Source organism: Erithacus rubecula (assembly GCF_903797595.1).
Source record: "Erithacus rubecula genome assembly, chromosome: 10".
Taxonomy (NCBI): domain Eukaryota; kingdom Metazoa; phylum Chordata; class Aves; order Passeriformes; family Muscicapidae; genus Erithacus; species Erithacus rubecula.
The window spans coordinates 520,491-540,532 of record NC_136662.1 but is presented as its reverse complement, the minus strand read 5'-3'; the positions used below and the strand labels follow the sequence as shown (position 1 = coordinate 540,532).

The 20,042-nt window shown below is 48.8% G+C and overlaps 1 protein-coding gene across 3 annotated transcripts in view; it reads right to left on the bottom strand.

The window, feature by feature from the left end:
- Nucleotides 1-20,042, bottom strand: part of NEGR1 (neuronal growth regulator 1) — a 151,389-nt gene that overhangs the window by 75,020 nt on the left and 56,327 nt on the right. For all 3 annotated transcript variants that reach the window (XR_013775358.1, XR_013775359.1, XM_079314363.1), the window contains exon 2: nucleotides 11,653-11,885. Coding sequence is in view for 1 of the 3 variants with exons in the window: in XM_079314363.1 (XP_079170489.1) it covers nucleotides 11,653-11,885 (233 nt within the window). In the remaining 2 variants the exon portion in view is untranslated. The remainder of the gene's footprint in view (nucleotides 1-11,652; nucleotides 11,886-20,042) is intronic.

The following is a 20,042-nucleotide window of genomic DNA, read 5'->3' as shown; positions in this document are numbered from 1 at the left end:
CCATAAAAAATATAACTGTGCTTTTCAGGGCAGTAAAATTCCTGCTCTCTTTTCATACTTTTTATATATTTTTTTGCCATTTCATACTCAGATGAGCCCGGTATTTACAGAGCTGGAGCCCCCAGGCTGGGCTGGCCCCAGCCCTGCCTCTGACAATCAGTCAGCAGCAGGAGCAGCTCCAGCACTCCCATGATCAGCCCCTCCAGGCACTTTGATTGAAGAGCTTTGCCTAAAGGTCTCCACCTCCTCCTAATTAAACACCATTTGTCTCAAGCACAGCAGCTTTGGCAAAGTGGGGCTGAGGAAATAAATGATGGGTGGGCAGGCAAGAGGAATGGTTTCATCTCCAGCCCTCATTTATTCCCAGCTCAGCGCTGAGGAGTGAGGAAAGGTCTCATAAAAGTGGCACTTGGGTAAATTTGGGGTGAATCTTTCAGCTCTTGGATATCTGGCAGTGTAAACACAATCTCTGTAAATTAATGAGGTGTCAGTGATGTGCAGAACTTGATTTTCACCTGTTTTCTGTGGTCGGTTTATTTGAGTTTATCAAGACATTGGGGCAGGAGTGGAAAAGGAAGGATCCTGTTTGGGAATTCTGAGAGATTTGTGACTGTGGTTGAGCCTTTCCCCCTTTGCTCCTGGCAGGGCAGCTCAGCTGTGCCAGTGGGACACTCCTGGACCTCAGAGCAGGAGGAGCAGCCCAGCTTTTCCCACTCCCTGGAAAAGCTTCCAGCCACTCCAGCAGCTCCTTCCAGCCAGCAGCACTCTGCAATCACAGCTCTGCCAGCTGTTTAATCATGGAAATGGAGCCAGAAAGTTATAAAGGGCAAAAATAACGATAAAAAAGAGGTGACCTCCTGGTGGCTGGGCACTGATTGCTGGAGCACATCGACAGCCAGGGCTGCACAGGGCTCTGCCTCTCCCTTCTGCACCTCTAACCAGGGGAGATGCTTAATTATTAATTATTAATTATTGCCTGGGCTGCCCAGAGAAGCTGTGGCTGCCCCTGGAAGTGGCCAAGGCCAGCCTGGGTGGGGCTGAAGAAGAATGAATGGGAGCAGTCAAAGGTTGAAATAAAACAAGGTTTGGTCTGGTTAAAACCAGAGTTCCCCTGGACTTATTTTATAACCAGCAGAGTGATCACTAAGGCAAGACAAGAGGAGAGTTTACCCTGGGTAAGAAAGGGACAGCTGGGTGGGACAGGATGAAATTTTTGCCAGTTAGAACACATTCTGAATAAATCTGAGTAAACCAGCCTGAGCATCTCTAAAACCTCCTGGTCCCAGGAAGCTCCTGGGGGTTTTTGGGATTAAGGAGCTGCAGAGTGAAAGAGGCCATTGAAACACCAGCAAAACCCCACAAATATCCCAGCAGGGGGATCCCTGCCTTCAGTGAGGTTCCAGCAGAACCCTGCAGCTTCCCCAGGCTGCCAAAATCATCCCCAGGCTGCCAAACCCATCCCCAGCTCTTCATTACCCCTGTGCCAGCAGCCAGGGGTGGCCACAGGACACATTATCCCCTCAAACCCCCACTGCTCCCCTTTCCAGAGCACAGCCTAAACCCTGCAGGGTTCCATTTCCAGCCAGCAGCCAGAGCACCGTGGTTTGCTCAGCCAGAAAAGCAATAAAATGAAATAATTCAAAATAAATTGGGATTTCCCTTTCTTTATCCTCCCAGGCAAAGGGAGAGCTGCCCCCAGGGCGTGCAGGCTGCTGAAGGGGCTGTGCAAGTTTAGGGTCAGAAAATCATGGAATTATGGAATACTCTGAGCTGGAGGGGCCCCCAAGGATCATCAGTCCCACCCCCAGCCCTGCACAGACACCCCAAAAATCCCACCCTGGGCTCTGGAGCTCTGGCAGTGCCCAGCACCCTCTGGGGAAAGAATTTCCCCCTAAAATCCATCCTAACCCTCCCCTGGCCCAGCTCCAGTCCCTGTCCCAGAGGTTGGATCTGCTCCCTGGGAGGAATTTGTGCACTCAAATAGGGATGGACATTTTTAACACAAATTCCATATAAGTGGGCAAAGGGATTCTCACTGAAGGGTTGGAAGTGCTGAGAAAAGAGTTCTAGACTAGAAAATTAGAGGTGAAGCCTCATCACTGCTCCTTACAGGCAAAATGAGAATATTAGAGGGTTGTGACAGGTAAACAGTGATATACCTGTTCCTGCTGATGCTGTCACAGCAGCTAAATAAAAGAGCTGTAATGATTTGAGATGATTCCTTGTAACTCTGCATTTTTCCTTTTGGAGAATTCTACAGGTTCAGTCTCTCTCCAGCGAGCCTGAATGACAGATTTACATCGTATTCCCAAGATAGTTATTAAAATAATTTCCCTTGACAGTTCTCTGGCTGCATCTCTCCCCCTTCTCTGTATCCCAGCCATATGGCTCTGCTTACCTCCCATCCCCAGCCTTTTGCTGTGATGTGAGATAAAATTCCTGGTCCTTTCCTCTCAGCCCCAGCTCTCTCCCACCCGTTACAGGGAGCACAGAGCCACAGGATAATCAGAGCTGGGAGGGACCCCAAGGACTCCAATCCTCAGGGAATCCCACCTGGAGCTGCTGCAGGGCTGGAGCCAGGCTGGGAGAGCTGGGGGGACACTGGAGAGGAGAAGGATCCAGGGAGAGCTCAGAGCCCCTGGCAGGGCCTGGAGGGGCTGCAGGAGAGCTGGAGAGGGGCTGGGGACAAGGGATGGGGGGACAGGCACAGGGAATGGATCCCCAGAGGGTGTAGTTGGATAGATGTGATGTTTTGCACAAAGCATGATTTCAGAGAGGTGTTGCCTTCCTGGGCCTTTCCTGTTCTGTCTGGCACGATCTACCCTGTACAAGTGCAGTGTTCCTGTAAATGCAGCTCTCTCTCTCTTTTGCTTCTCCATTACACAAAGAGCTATGTTGGATTATCTTTTTTGTCACCCTCCTATGGCACAAAGAGGGCAGGGGTGGGTGGGATATTGGAGTGGAATTCCCAGATTTGCTGTGGCTGCCCCTGGATCCCTGGCAGTGCCCAAGGCCAGGCTGGACACTGGGGCTGGGACACCCTGGGACAGTGGGAGGTGTCCCTGCCATGGCAGGGGTGGCACTGGGCAGGATTTGAGGTCCCCCCAACCCATCCCAATCCAATCTGGGGTTTGATGAACCTCCAGTTTAATTATACAACTCTCCTTTGGAGATCACTGCCTTCCCTGTGCCTCCCTCCCCACCCCACTGGAGAGCCCAGGGAAGGGACCCCACCATCCCCATGGCCCTGATGTGATTTCCACTGCGAAGCAGATGATTCATTTCTCCCCCAGGCTCCTGTCTTGTTCTGCCCATATTGGATTTCACCCCATTGATTCCATATTCTGGAATCTTCCATTTGGAGTTTGAAGCCTGTTGTCAAAGCCCTTTGCACTTGGATGTCACTGGCAAGTGACAGAGGTGTAATTCTGACACTGAAATCCCTGCTGGCCCTTCTGGGATCCCCACAGCCCCCCAGGCTGCCCTTCCCTGGCTGGGGAATATCTGAATATCTGAATATCTGGAACAAGCTGTGCAGCACTTTGCAGGAGTTTGGTCTGGCTGTTTCCAACTTTGGGACAAGAAAGCAGGACTAGAGTGGTGCAAACACACCAGGACCAGCTGGGTTTGCATCACTCCAACACAGGGTGTGACCCCCAGGCACTGCCAGACCCTCCCCAGGAGCAGGGACCCCTCTCAGGGAGGGAATTTAGGCTGGACTTTGGTAGGCTCAGCACTAAAACTGATGTTGCCGGTTCAGCTGCCATTGCCGTGGGATGGTTTATGAGGTTCTGGTTATTTTGAACACAAATACACCCTGAGCAGGTTTCCAGTGCCTCCACTCAGTTCCAGGGAGGAAAGGTTGGTTCCCTGGGTTAAGTCAGTGGATATGAATTTATCCAGTATTTATTTTTGTTCTCACTACAAAGCCCAATAATTAGCAATGATTATCTAACACTGAAACTTGGAATTGCTTTCCACATTATTAATTCCTCCTCTGGAGCTGCTGCGGAGCTGCCCCCATCCCAGGGAAATGTGTTGGGAGTGGTGTGATTCAATCTCCCCGACATCGGCACGGGAGCTGCTGGCATTAATGGGGATTAATGGCCTCATTAATATTCATATTCCACAGGCAGTTAACACCCAATTAACATCAGGCTGTTGCCTGCCCGGCAGTTTGGGATGCCTGACCAGAGACAGCCACGCGGAATTCCAGGAGAATTCCACTCCCCACTCATTCCCTGAAGGAAAACGAGGTGGGATTTTGGGTTCTTCCCAAGAGGAGAGCACAGCCCAGCCCAGCCCGGAGATGCTGATGGGGGAAGCGGCACTTTACACGGGGAATTGTCCCAGAAACGGGATTTTAACAGGATTTTAATGGCATTTTAATGGGATTTTAACAGCCGGTGATGCCGCAGGAGGGTTTGAGAGTGAGCAGCAGCTCAGGGCGCTGCGCTGGGCTAACAAAGAAAATCCTCCCTTAATTTCAGCCTGGGAATAGGGTGCAGTCCCTGCTCCCCTGTTCGGGTGACAGACCCACCTGGCACCTGAATGGCCCCGCTGGCAGAGATCAGTGGGAGTGACAAATGGATCCCGTGCCCCAAAATCCACCCTGACCCCAAAACAAGGGACAAAATCAAACCTGCAGGAGGGTCAGAGAGAGGGGTGACAAATGGATCCTGTGCCCCAAAATCCACCCTGACCCCAAAACAAGGGGACAAATCAAACCTGCAGGAGGGTCAGAGAGAGAGGGTGACAAATGGATCCCGTGCCCCAAAATCCACCCTGACCCCAAAACAAGGGACAAAATCAAACCTGCAGGAGAGTCAGAGAGAGAGGGTGACAAATGGATCCTGTGCCCCAAAATCCACCCTGACCCCAAAACAAGGGGACAAAATCAAACCTGCAGGAGGGTCAGAGAGAGAGGGTGACAAATGGATCCTGTGCCCCAAAATCCACCCTGACCCCAAAACAAGGGACAAATCAAACCTGCAGGAGGGTCAGAGAGAGGGGTGACAAATGGATCCTGTGCCCCAAAATCCACCCTGACCCCAAAACAAGGGACAAATCAAACCTGCTGGAGGGTCAGAGAGAGAGGGGCTGGAGCTGAGCACCCCAAACCTGCTTAATTAGGGCCCAGCTAATGACCCTGCAGCACTGTCCATGGAGGGAGAGCCACAGCAGGGGCTGCTCTGTGCCCTCAGGGCACCCAGAAATTAGCAAATCAGTAAAATCCCAATTAATTCATGGCAATGGACAGTTAAAAGCAACTCAGCACATTCTGTTGGCCCAGGCAGTGATGGGGGCAAGGATTCCCCTTGGCCCAGTGCTTCAGTGGGACTGGTTAAACTGGTTAAACTGGGGCTGAGTGAGCCTGTGCCCATAAATCAATGGAGCCATGAACAGGGAATGATTTCTGGTTCCTAAAGGGCTCTGGGTGTCTGTGCTGAGCAGATTTATGGAGGAAATAATTCGCCTCATCTTTCAAATCCCAGACCTGGGCTGAGAAAAGCTCCACTCAGAGATTGCTGTTATCACACCCAGGGATTTGGGAATATTTATGGGCAAAATATTTGGGCATGCCAACTCCATCCAGTTCAGTGGGAACACAAAACAAAACCTCTGCTTTGAAATGTTTGCAGCAGAATGACTTCTCCTCCAAAGCACCCCTTTCACTGTGTAAGGGAACATTGCTTGTGTTAATTATAATTCCTTTTGCCAGGATCTGTTTTACATAACAAAGCTAATCTGCCAACTATTAAGGAAATTTCCCCATTTTCTCTTACAGATGATAGAAGGGGAAATAATATCATATTTTAAATGCAAAGTGGGGATGATTAAAATTTCAGTCCAAATAAAATAAGAACATTTCTGAATCCCGGAGACAACAAAACAAGTAATCCACGGGGGTCAACAGAATAACTCACAATTCTCTACTTGAGCCTTTGGTGTTACAAAGCTTTTTATAAGTAAGCAATTTTTAGCTGTTTATTCTGCTCCTTGTAATGTCTTCAGCAGCGCTGGCCTTGAGGCAGGTTTGGAATCAGAGGCTTAGGAACACTCTGGTTTTATCCAGCTCCTGAAGTGCCTCTTTATCCATTCAAATCTGCACACTCACATTCAACCCCACGTCTGTCTCGTGAGGTTTGTGTTTAATCCTTTCCTCATAAATGAACGTATTAAACTGAGGGGAGAAATGTTCAAAACACCAGGTGAAAAGAGGAAAAAAAAAAAAGAAGAAAAAAGGGATGCCAAAACCCACAGTAAAAGAAGAGATTCTGTGCATGCATCTCCTTGAGCACAGCGTTCAGAATTCACCCACGGGGCTGTGGGTGAATTCCTGACACAAATTCCTGAGCTTTAATCTCAACAGCTGGGATGAAAGAGCTGTGATAAGAGGGTATAGGGGGAGTTGGAGCCACGTTATGGGATTGTGTCACACTCAGGGCTGTGTGGGTTGGCTCTGGGTGTCCCCTGGCTGCAGCTCGGACCCTGTGCTGTTTGTGACCCTCCTTCCTTGCTGCCTCACCAATTGCAGCACAGGGGAACAGGAGCCCTGATAATTCCAGGATGGGGTTTGCACTGGTGGCTCCTGCCAGGAAAATCTCCTGCCAGCTCTGCTCAGAATCCAGCACGGAATCTGCCCCAAGGGGGACAGCAACCCTCAGGCACCCAGAGGAAGGGAGAGAAAACCAGGGAATCCCAGAGTCCCTGGGGCTGGAAAAACCCTCCCAGGGCATGGGTCAATCCTTCAGCACTGCCACTCACCCCAAACGTGTCCCCAAGGGCCACAGGGCACTGAAATCCCTGCAGGGATGGGGACCCTGCCCTGCCCGGGGCTGGAAACACTTCCCAGGAAAAACTTTTCATCTCCAGCTCAGCCTCCTCTTGGCCTGCCCCTGTCCCTGTCCCTGTCCCCATCCCTGTCCCCTGTCCCTGTCCCTGTCCCGTCCCTGTCCCATCCCTGTCCCATCCCTGTCCCCTGTCCCTGTCCCTGTCCCGTCCCTGTCCCATCCCTGTCCCCATCCCTGTCTCCGTCCCTGTCCCCTGTCCCCATCCCTGTCCCATCCCTGTCCCCATCCCTGTCCCCTGTCCCTGTCCCTGTCCCTGTCCCGTCCCTGTCCCATCCCTGTCCCCATCCCTGTCCCCTGTCCCCTCCTGTGTCCCTGCCAGGAACAGAAACTATGGGATTTTTGCCCCGGAATCTCTGGGTGGACAACTGAAAATGTTTTCTTCACACCTTCAGGAAAGCTGTGCAATCAAAGCTCCTCTCCTTCAGCTGGAGATTTTCCAGGCAGGAAACATTCAATCCCAGTCCCTTAGAGCTGCCTTTCAAACTCCTCACAATTCAATCCTGCAGGATGGATCTGCCACTTCACTTCTTCGTCTCCAGAAATTTTCCTAAATTAGCTCCATGCATTCTTTTTAAAGACAGGCATTTGATTCTGCTCTTTCCAACTGGTGGATTTGGCTGCTTGCAAATATCAGATATTGTCATCATCCTCCCTTTACCCTTTCTTAGGCTAAGAAATGGAAATTAGACTCTGGGGGGTTGGAAATGAAGAAGGAATGGAAGGAAATGCTCCTGGAGTGTGGAGCCTGAGGAGGAGCTGCTGAACCAGAGCCTTCCCCTGCCTGGGTGGAATTTTTTGGGTTTTCTCCCAAAACCACGAACCCAGCACAGCACAGAGCACAAAACATTTCTCTTCTCCAAGTTCCCAGCTCATAAATCCAGGCCATGGAACAAATCCCAGTGCAAGAATGTCATCCTTGCACAGCCCCAGGTCGCTGAGGTGCTGCAGGTCTGTGCTTCTCTCCCTCTGCTTTTCCTGAGCAGCTCCTTCCCCTCTCCTGCTGGTGGATCTGTCACTGCTCAGCAGAGCTGGGGCACCCCTGCCACGGCTCAGGGGCTTTTGGGGGACAGGAGCTCCTGCAGCAGCACTGCTGGGGCACAGCTGGCACCAGGGACATAAATCAGGGACTGCCACTGCTCAGGGCAACGATCCCATCTCTCAGGCTGACAGGGATTTAAAAGAGGGATAGACAAACTCACTGCACAGTTCCTTCCCTCCTGCCTGGGAGAGGAGCAGCAGCAGATCCCAGGAGAAGCCTCTGCCATCATCTGTTCCATCAGCTGTCCCACCATCTCCTGTGCCACCATCTCCTGTGCCACCATCTCCTGTGCCACCATCTCCTGTCCCATCATCTCCTGTGTCACCATCTCCTGTGCCACCATCTCCTGTGTCACCATCTCCTGTCCCACCATCTCCTGTCCCATCTCCTGTCCCACCATCTCCTGTGCCACCATCTCCTGTCCCATCATCTCCTGTCCCATCATCTCCTGTGCCACCATCTCCTGTCCCATCATCTCCTGTCCCATCATCTCCTGTGCCACCATCTCCTATGCCACAATCTCCTGTCCCATCTCCTGTTCCATCTCCTGTTCCATCATCTCCTGTCCCATCTCCTGTGCCACCATCTCCCCAGCTCTGACCATGGGCACAGAGCAGAAGGAAATGAGCATTTGCAGCTCCCCTCACTGCATTCCCATTCTTCCCAGTAACTCCACAGCCACTGTCCTTCAGGAGGGTTTGGGATGCTTTTGGCAGCCTGGGGCTCCCAGGACATTCCCAGCTGGGTGGGTTTGTTTCACTGAGGGAGGTGAATTATTATTTTCTTCAGCTTTAGCATTTTTGGGAGGATGGTGGTTTATGTTTTCATTTTATCCCATATTTTTTCCTCCTTCTGTGCCTAGCATTGCAATTTAACACAAGAAGTTCCTGAAAGACCCTTTGGACTCTTTTTTTGGACACCTTTAGTCAGACTCTCAGGGGTCACCAACCACTTAATTCAGTGGAACAGAACCAGCACTCCTCAGCCCCAGAGGAAATGATCATTTTGTGTCCATTGTCCTCTGCCTGCAGATTCCAGGAGATGGAAATCCCAGGCTCCTGCTGGAAATTGTGCTGCAGCCGTGGCTGAAGCGCCTCCAACGTGGCAGAATGATGAGTTTCAGATGAGAGTAGATAAAATATCCCTGATTTCCATCCCTGCAAATGAGATCACCTCCCAACACCAACATTTCCTGTGCCCTGAGCCTCCCAGAGCAGGGAAAAACCACTCAGACTTATTTCAGAGTGTGAGATCCCCCGCAGCTCCTGGAGGGCAGCAGTGGGAGGGATTTAATGAATGGCTAAACCCCACAAATCCTGGAGACAGGAGCTGCTTTTCCAGCTCTTTTCCTCCCTGTGCTGAGCAGGGACAAGATGATAACAGAGGCTGGCACCAGCAAGTTAATTCTGTAAAGAAAACTGACACCCTGCTCGAGTGCTGGCAATTTAAAAGAGTAATGGATTGTCAGTTTTAGCTGGGAAGTGGTTGTTAGATGATTTTGAAGTCTTTTGCATATTTATTTTGTCCCACTTTAAATAAATTTGGGGAAGATTTATCTCGTTAGCTTCAAATGCAAGTCCCTCTTGGCCTGGCTGAGGAAACAAATTAGACTTTGCAAACATTGCAAAGACTAAATCAATACATTAATATTTAGGGGACATTAAGGGGGTTTATTAAACAGAAAAAGGGCCTAGAGTATTACTTTGGGAACATTATACATGCTTAAATAAAACCCGAGGTTGTGGTTCCTGAGTGAATCTATAAAAGGCATTTCCATGGAAAACTGAATTATTTATGGGTCCTGTGTAAATGGAGGGATTGGGGTCCCTCTGAGCCCCTGCTCTGTGTCTGTTTGGGACTGGTGCCATCTCCTGAGAATTCCTGGTGCCATCCTAGGATATCTCCTGTGCCATCCCAGGGTAACTCCTGTTCCATCCCAGAATAACCCCCTGTTCCATCCCAGGATAACTCCTGTTCTATCCCAGGATATCTCCCTGTTCCATCCCAGGATAACTCCTGTTCCATCCCAGGACAACTCCCTGTTCCATCCCACAATAACCCCCTGTGCCATCCCAGGATAACTCCTGTTCTATCCCAGAATAACCCCCTGTTCCATCCCAGTATAACTCCTGTTCCATCCCAGGATATCTCCCTGTTCCATCCCAGGATAATCCCCATTACATCCCAGGATAACTCCTGTTCTATCCCTGAATAACTGCCTGTTCCATCCCAGAATAACCCCCTGTGCCATCCCAGGATATCTCCTGTTCCATCCCAGAATAACTCCCTGTTCCATCCCAGAATAACCCCCTGTGCCATCCCAGGATAACTCCTGTTCTATCCCAGGATATCTCCCTGTTCCATCCCAGGATAACTCCTGTTCCATCCCAGGATAATTCCCTGTTCCATCCCAGGATAACTCCCTGTGCCATCCCAGGATTTATCCTGTGCTATCCCAGGATATCTCCTGTTCCATCCCAGGATTACTCCCTGTGCCATCCTAGGATAACTCCTGTTCCATCCCAGGATAATCCCCATTACATCCCAGAATAACACCCTGTTCCATCCCAGAATAACTCCCATTACATCCCAGCATATCTCCCTATTCCATCCCAGAATAACCCCCTGTTCCATCCCAGAATAACCCCTATTCCATCCCAGGATAACCCCTGTGCCCCCCAGGCTCACCCCGTTGTTTCTGAGGGATTCCTGTGTGCCACTCGGATTAATGGGGATTTGCCAGTTCAACTCTTCTATATTCATTGCTTTATTACTCATAAAAATGCAAGAGAAAATGTTAATGATGATTGCACCAAAGACTAATAAGTTAAAGCCTTAGGTTATACTTTGCATTTCTGAAGATATAAATGCAATTGCTTAATAATTATGCATATTTTTAACTATTGAGTTATTATTTCTCTATATGCCTGTAGTTAGCCTAATTAATTTTAAGCTCCTGTTGATATATTTTACACATGCAATTAATTTCCAACTTGTTTTTTTAGCCCTTGCATGAGGGCATTAATTATTAGGGAGACAATCAAAACCAAGAATTGTTCACCCTGGAACAACACAATAAATACAAAATCCACGTGAAAACTGACACCAGAGAACTGTCTGGGGGAAACACATGGAATGTGCTGGGGAGGGAAGCAGGGAAAGATTCTAGAAAGGATTCCAGGAAGGAAGGAAGGATTCCAGGAAGGAAGGATTCCAGGAAGGAAGGAAGGAAGGATTCCAGGAAGGATTCCAGGAAGGAAGGATTCCAGGAAGGATTCCAGGAAGGATTCCAGGAAGGAAGGAAGGATTCCAGGAAGGAAGGATTCCAAGAAGGAAGGATTCCAGGAAGGAAGGAAGGATTCCAGGAAGGATTCCAGGAAGGAAGGATTCCAGGAAGGATTCCAGGAAGGATTCCAGGAAGGAAGGATTCCAGGAAGGAAGGCTTCCAGGATTCCAGGAAGGAAGGAAGGATTCCAGGAAGGAAAGATTGATTCCAGGATTCCAGGAAGGAAAGATTCCAGGTAGGATTCCAGGAAGGATTTCAGGAAGGAAGGAAAGATTCAAGGAAGGAAGGAAGGAAGGATTGATTCCAGGATTCCAGAAAGGAAGGAAGGAAAGATTCCAGGATCCCAGAAAGGAAAGGATTCCAGGAAGGAAGGAAAGATTCCAGGATTCCAGGAAGGAAGCAAGGATTCCAGGATTCCAGGAAGGACCCCGCCCCACCCCGCCCCACCTTGCCCCGCCCCGCCCGGCGCGTACCTTGCACGGTCAGGTGCACCTGCATGGTCCTGGGCGTGTGCTGGGTCTGCACGGAGCAGGTGTAGGGCCCGTCGTCCGTCACGTCCACGTCCTGGATCTGCAGGCTGTACTCCCTCCTGTTGGCCGTGGCGATGGACACGCGCGGATCCACCGACCACTTGTCGCTGCCCGCGAAGATGATGCTGGAGCGGTTCAGCCAGGCCCCCTTGGAGGCTCCATCTTCCAGGTAGCACCTGGGGACGAGAGGAGCCGTGGGCATGGAGCTGGAGGAGCTGTGGAGGCCACTCCCAGCCGTGGTTTATCAGAGGTGAACGCACACCCGGAACGGTTCCACTCGGAATCCTCCTGAACGCCAAAGCCCGGCTTGCAAACACAATAACCACCGGCACAGCTGCCTGCTCTGCTCCTCCTGCCCCTTCCTGCTGGAGCACCAGCAGGGGAGGCTCAGCTGTTCCTGACCCAGCCCTTTGTCCTGCAGCTCAGCCCTGAGGGTCAGCACCACCATGGGCTCCATGGAAGATTCCTGCCCTGCTCCTGGGGCACAGCCACCCTCTGCTGAGCTCAGGAACCAAGAGACTCTTCCCAGGGAAAACTGCCTGGGCATCAGAGGATCCAAAACAACTTCTTAGAGGGCTCATAGAGCCCCAGAACCCCCAGTGGTTTGGGTGGGAAGGGACCTGGCAGCCCAATCCCATTATCCCATTGACCCCATCCCATCCTATTGACCCCATCCCATCCTATTGATCCCAACCCATTGACACCAATCCCATTATCCCATTGTTCCCATCCCATTGTTCCCAATCCCATCCCATTGATCCCATCCCACCCCAGTGTCCAGCAGGGAAAAGAGGGCCGCTCTTGGGGGCTGGCAGTGAGGGGATGCCAGGACAGGGAGAAGAAGCAGGAGCAGCTTTTTTCCTCAAGCTGATGGAGGAGCCTGAGCCTGCTGAGCAGCTGGGGGTGCTTAAACCTGGCTCAACACCCCTGAGCTCCAGTTTCCACATCCAGCAAGGGGGAAAAGCTGAGGGAATAACAAGGAAAGCTCCAAGGGCTGGGTAAAGGGAAGTGCAAACCCTGGGGCCATCAGGAAGAGGTGCTGTGGCACTGGGAACCTGCACCTCTTCCCATAATTAACGACCCTTCAGGAAATGAGGAGAATGAATCCGGCAAATTTCAGACTCACCCCATGCCCACCTTGGAGTTTAAAGCTTTGAAACTATTTTAAAAGCTGAAGGAAGGTAGTAAGGAGGATAATACAAAGTGCAACAGACTAATGGGACTTTTCTATTTTATAAAGAGCTTTCTACATGAAGGAAATCCAAGAGAAGAAGGGAATGCAATAGAGCTCTTCCCTTTGATGAAACATTAAAATAAAACTGGGCCCATAGAAAGTGGGGGCAGAAAATGGTGATTTGGTGGCTAAAGCATCTGGCAGTATTGTCTAAGTGGAAAATGACATTCCATTCAGGAATAAGAAACTGGAAACATCAGGCCAAAATGGTTCAGAAACAAAGCAGGAGAATAGCCATTCATTTAATTAATGATCTCAGCATTGAGTCTGAAAGGGTTCTGAGAGAAGGTGTGGGATAAAAACTCCCCATTTACAGAGCAGAGAATTGGGATGTCACCGGGAAGGGGCACTTTGAGGTTGGGATCCCTGCAGGAGGATTTCTGTAGGGTCTGGTCCCAGACAGGGAAGGGAGGGAGCCTCTTTCAAAGTGCTGTGAGTGCTCTGAACTCGATTCTAATGAGCAGCAGGGCGGGAGAGGCACAGAAAGCTCCGCAGGTTTTTCTACACGGGTTTCCTTCCCCGTGTTTCTGCAGCAGCTGCTGCCAGCCCGTCCCAGCAAAGCCCAGGTGAGGAACTGCCCCTGCCCCTGCCCGGGCTCCACGGGATGGGATTGAGGGTCCCTCCAACCCAAACCTCCCTGGGACTCTGTCAATTACAAATTAGCGTTTCTGCAGGCAGCTGTTTCATTAATTTCATTAATTTCATTAATTTCATTAATTTCAGGTTCACACTGTTTGTTCACACTGGCACATCCAGAACTTGGAAGAGAATTCACAGAATCCCTGAGGCTGGAAAAGACCTCCAGGGTCACAGGGTGGGATGGGTGAGCTTTGAGGTCCTTCCCAACCCCTCCCATCCTGGGATAAACCCCAAAGCTCCTTCACCCCAAAATCTCTTTCAACCCCAAAGCTCCTTCACTCCAAAGCTCCTTCACCCCCCAAAAAATCCTTAATCTCCCAAAACTTCTTCACCCCAAAAACTCCTTCACCCTCAAACACTCCTTCATCACTTAAAGCTCCTTCACCCCCCAAAAAATCCTTCATCTCCCAAAACTTCTTCACCCCAAAAACTTCTTCACCCCAAAAACTCCTTCACCTCCAAAATTCCTTCACCCCCCAAAAAATCCTTTATCTCCCAAAACTCCTTTACCCCAAAAACTCCTTCAGTACCCAAAAATCCTTCACCCCCAAACTCCTTCACCCCAGAGCTCTCCCCTGTACCCAGCTGTGGGGCTGGAGCTGCCCTGGCACTGCTCCCACTTTGCCCAGCTGATCTCCAGTATCCTGTTTTCCCACCTCCCACCTGGGATGGGATGGATAAAGTGAATATTTACCCCGTGGAAGCAGCAATCAGATGATTCATCTGGGAAATGTTTTCCAATCTAACCAATTTAATCCCTCTCTGTTTGCAAATCACTCCTCAGCCCTCCAGTTATTGCCTGAGCTCTCCTGCAGGACTCTGGGCATCAGAGTCTGTGCTGGGTTCTTTTTAGGGGAACAGAAATAAGGAAAATCCAGGAATTTTTTTTTGCTGTTTAAAGGAAGGCTTGGCCTTCCCCCATCAAATCTTTGCAGTTTCCTGGGAAGGGGCAGCCCCTCCTCAGGGCAGGGCAGTGATTCCAGCAGAGCAGCTTTAACACAAATAACAACAACAAAACCCCTCCTGCAGCAATCTCTGGGAAATCGTTCATTGAAAGGATGAGCAACAGTAAAAACTGCAAATATCAGTGCCCTGCCCTCATTTCTTCCCTCCTCTCTTCCCTTTCCTCTCTTTCCCTAAATTATGTTTGTGTCAAACTCCCTGCACATCACAGCAGCACCTCCCACAATGTAATTTTTAAAATCCGTGAATTGAAGTAATTATTCTTAATAATTAATAACAACGCTGAAGCACAACTAAAGTAAGCATAGGATTCATTAAATAAAAGTGACTTTTGCTCTTTTTACCTTCCCATGGCGTGGAAAAGTATTGATGAAACCATAGCTGAACTCAGCAGAGAATTCTTCTATATTTAAATTTGGAAGATTAGAAAAAAAGCACGATTTATTTTTTAACTGATGATTGTAATCAGAAATTCCCCACACAACAAGCATAAAAAATAGATTTTAATGTTAACTGTCATACACGGCTGAGGGCACTTTATTATTTTTCCAATCATTATTAATGGGGATGATCTTCTGTAATTTGTAAGTACAGAAAAATATAGTCTCACCCAGCTTCCCTCAAGTTTTTAATCCTCTTTTTTTTAATGCCTCCCACTTTCCCAGCTCTCTAGTCCATTATTCCACCATAATTAAAACAGAGATCCATTAATCTTTGTAAAAAACTGTTCTTCCAGTTGTTTAATTAAAACTGCTCAGGCTGTGCTTGGCTGCCCTGCAGGAATTTCCTGGGAGCAGCCAGCCCTGCCTGGAAGAAACCCCAGCAAAGTGGGATGTCCTGTGATATCCCAAAAATGGGAGATATCCTGTGATATCCCAAATGTGGGATATTCTGTGATATGCCAAAAATGGGAGATATCCTGTGATATCCCAAAAATGGGAGATATCCTGTGATATCCCAAATGTGGGATATTCTGTGATATCCCAAAAATGGGAGATATCCTGTGATATCCCAAAAATGTGGGATGTTCTGTGATATCCCAAATGTGAGATATCCTGTGATATCCCAAAAGTGTGGGATGTCCTGCGATATCCCAAAAATGGGAGATATCCTGTGATATCCCAAATGTGAGATATCCTGTGCCCAAATGTGGGATATTCTGATTCCCACATTACCAGAGATTCCCATTTTCCCAAGAATTCCAATTTTCCCAAAGATTCTCACATTCCCAGGGATTCTCACATTCCCAAGAGTTCCCACATTCCCAGGGATTCCCACATTCCCAAGAATTCCCACATTCCCAAGGATTCCCACATTCCCAGAGATTCCCATTTCCCAGGGATTCCTACATTCCCAAGGATTCCCACATTCCCAAAGATTCCCACATTCCCAAAGATTCCCATTTCCCAAAGATTCCCATTTTCCCAAGGATTCCCACATTCCCAAAGATTCCCACATTCCCAAAGATTCCCATTTCCCAGGGATTCCCATTTTCCCAAGGATTCCCACATTCCCAGGGATTCCCATTTCCCAAAGATTTCCACATTCCCAGGGATTCCCACATTCCCAAAGATTCCCACATTCCCAAGGATTCCCACATTCCCAAGAATTCCCACATTCCCAAGGATTCTCTGGCACACACATCCCAGCCATTCCCTCACTGGGAATTTCCCTCCTGCCACCAGGAAATGGATTTTCCCCCTGGCAAGGATGGAGAAACTGCTGCTGCCACAACTGCAATAAATCCATCTGGTTTTTTATTTTAATTACGCAAAAACATTCCCCGCCTTTCACAAATGCATTTTCATATTAAAATGGGCACAGAGTGCAGTGCAAAGCTCAGAATTTCGAGTCATTAATCACTTCCTTGGTGGGAGTGCACATTATTCCGTCTTTGAAGGCTCAGGAATAACATCCCACACCGCTGGGAGAGCCTGGGTTCCACTTCAGACAGTAACTCCCAAATCCATCACAATATTTGAAATATTAAAAAAGGGTCTGGCTGCTGCATTGGATATTTATTAATTCCTGGAGATTTATGAAAGAGAAACACTGACTTCCAGAAATTATGGAGAAGATATTGCCAGTGCAAAAGGAAAGTAAGGGAACGATTCATCACATGGCTTTGCCTTCGTGGTCTGGCACTTTTCCTAAGGGAAAGGGGTCTTGGAAAATTTGGGAGCTGTTATTTTATTGGACCATCAAAAATCAGAGTTTTTTCTGACTCTGTTTGTTACCACACAACACTGAAACACAAATGAAAGGAATAAAAAAAATCACCATAAACTCTGAGACCACGATGGGAATGCCCCAAACCTGGGAATGCTCCAAACCTGGGAATGTCCCAACCTGGGAATGTCCCAAATATGGGAACGCCCCAAAACTGAGAATACTTCAAATCTGGGAATGTCCCAAACCTGGGAAACCTCAAACCTGAAAAATCCCAAATCTGGGAAAGCCCCAAACCTGGGAATGTCCCAAATATGGGAATGTCCCAAATATGGGAACGCCCCAAAACTGAGAATACTTCAAACCTGGGAATGCCCCAAACATTCACCTCTCCTTTCCCTGCTGCTGCTGCCCAGGCTCCAAGGATTTCTCAATATTCTCAATATTCTCAATATTCCTGCTCTTCCCCATGTTCTCCCTGAAAAGGCTTTTATGTCTATCAAAGCTTAATTAAAAAAAGACCTTTCCAGGTGCAAAAAGGTTGGGTTTTCCAATCTATTCATAACAACATCTCCAGTGTGAGTGGGGAGGACAGACAGCAGGGAGATAATTGTGTGCTGGGCCACGTTCTTTATGGGGTCAGCCCTGACCTGGGACCCTTCCCCAGGCCCTGCCCCACAGGCTGGTTTAAATAAAATAATGGAGTTAATGACAGGAGCAAAACTACCTGGAGAGGTGTAATTCATCACGGCGTGCTCCGTGCCATTATCTTAAAAACATCCAGTGTAGTAATCACTTGAAGGAGTGATAACACATAATTGTGTGTTCTCTGAAATTATAGGTGAATGGGAGTTGCAGCTAATGAGAGCCAAATAGCAGCTCAGGAGCTGCAGTGATTACAGCAGATGTGGTGATGAATGCATTTATTATTGGGCTGTTGCAAAGCTTTTTATAGCAGAGGCAGCACGTTTATAAATAAATAAGCAGCCCCAGAGGCAGCACAGGTCTGGCCAAGCAGCTCCTGCTGCAGAAATGCTGCAAATCAGGGGGGTGCAGATCCCACCCTGACACCCCCTGCACGCTCTGCTGTGTCACCACTGCCAGGGATGCCCTGCTGCAGCTCTGGGGAGACAAATGGAAAGTTCTGGAGTGTTTGGTGTTTGACAAACCCCTGTGCAGTGCGAGCTCTGGGGCACAGAGCAGCTCAGAGCGGCTCCAGGATGGTCTGGGTGCTCTCTGCAGGCACAGCTGAGTCCCCAGCAGAATCCCCACAGTGTCCCCACAGTGTCCCCACAGTGTCCCCAGCAGTGTCACAGGGCAGTGTCCCCAGCAGTGTCCCCAGCAGTGTCCCCAGCAGTGTCCCCACAGTGTCCCCACAGTGTTACCCAGTGACAATCCCATCACAGCTGCTCCTGCCATCCCGTTTGTGTCAGAACATTTCAGGAGGAATCTCCAACCCCCGGCAGAACGAAAACAAAATTTCCAAGCACCAAAGGCTCCCACGAAATAGAATTGCCTGCCCAGGCTCGTGGCTGGAGCCCTGATTTGTCTCCCTCTGAGCAGGGCTGGTTCCTGATTTCATCTGGGCTTATCTCCCAAACATTTGCTTTGTTGATATACCACCGGCTGGAATATTAGTGATAAATAATAAACGAAGGCAAATTTAATTGTGTTGCAGTCTTTCACCACAATGAATCTTTCAGGAGAATCACAATGATCTCTTGATTTACAAGAGCAGGAGCTGGTTGTGGATGGATGATGTAAATACAGGGACTTGGCACAGATGGCTGGGCTGTGTTTGCCAGCAGCAGTCAGAGTTTTGGATGAACGTCCCAGCTGCCTGCTCCAGACTAATGCATTATTAATGACACCACTGAACAGCCCCGGGGGCACAGCCTGCAGGGAAGAGCCCCCCGGAGCAGCCTGGATGGGGAGGGGACACAGGGATGGGTGGAGAAGGATCACAGGGATGGATGGGGAAGGATCCCAGGGATGGATGGAGAAGGATCCCGGGGATGGATGGAGAAGGATCCCGGGGATGGATGGAGAAGGATCCCAGGGATGGACGGGGAAGGATCACAGGGATGGATAGAGAAGGATCAAAGGGATGGATGGATGGATGGATGGATGAATGGATGGATGGATGGATGGATGGATGGATGGATGGATGGATGGATGGATGGAGGATGGATGGATGGATGGATGGATGGATGGAGAAGGATTCCAGGGATGGATGGGGAAGGATCAAAGGGATTGATGGGAAGGATCACAAGGATGGATCAACCCAAACAAGAAACATCCCCAGGATACCCAAACAAGCCTCCAGCAATTGCCTTTCTAAAGGAACAGTCCAAACAAACACTGAGCTCTTAAACACTCACTGAGCACCCAAACAAACACTGAGAACCTGAACATGGAGTGCCTAAATAAACACTGAGTACCTAAAAAAAATCCTTGACCACCTAAGCAAACACTGAGCACTTAAATGTTCTTTGACCACCTAAATAATCACTGAACACCCAAAGCAGCATTGAGCACACCAGAAAACATTGAGCACTTAAAACAATTACGACCACCCAAACCAATCAGTGAACACCCAAACACTGAGCACTTAAACAATCCTTGAGCACCCAAACGAACACGGAGCGTTTAAATATTGAGCATTTAAACATTATTGAGCACTTAAACAGTCATTGAGCACCCAAGCAAACATTGAGCACCTAAAATAGTTGAGCACCTAAACAAACATTGAACACACAAACATTGAGCACCGAAATGATCACTGAGCACCCAAAAAAATTGAGCACTTAAACATTGAGCACCTAAACGATCATTGAACACACAAACATTGAGCACTTAAACATTGAGTACTTAGACAATTATTGAGCACCTAAGCAAACATTGAGCACTTAAATGATCATTGACCACCTAAACAATCATTGAGCACCCAAACTAACACTGAGCATTTAAACATTGAGCCCTTTAACCATTATTGAGTGCTTAAATAATCACTGAGCACACGAGCAAACATTGAGCACCTAAACTGAACTAAACTGACATTGAGCACCTAATGATCTTTGAGCACCCAAAAAACAGTGAGCACCTACACTAAAACTAACTTTGAGCACCTAAATGATCACTGAGCACCCAAATAAACATTGAGCACTTAAATATTGCCCCCTAAACAATCGTTGAACACACTAACATTGAGTATCTAAACAAACATTGAGCACCCAAAAACATTGAGAACTTAAATATTCACCACCTAAACGAGGATTGGACACCCAAACTAACAGTGAGCACTTAAACATTGAGCACCTCAACATTA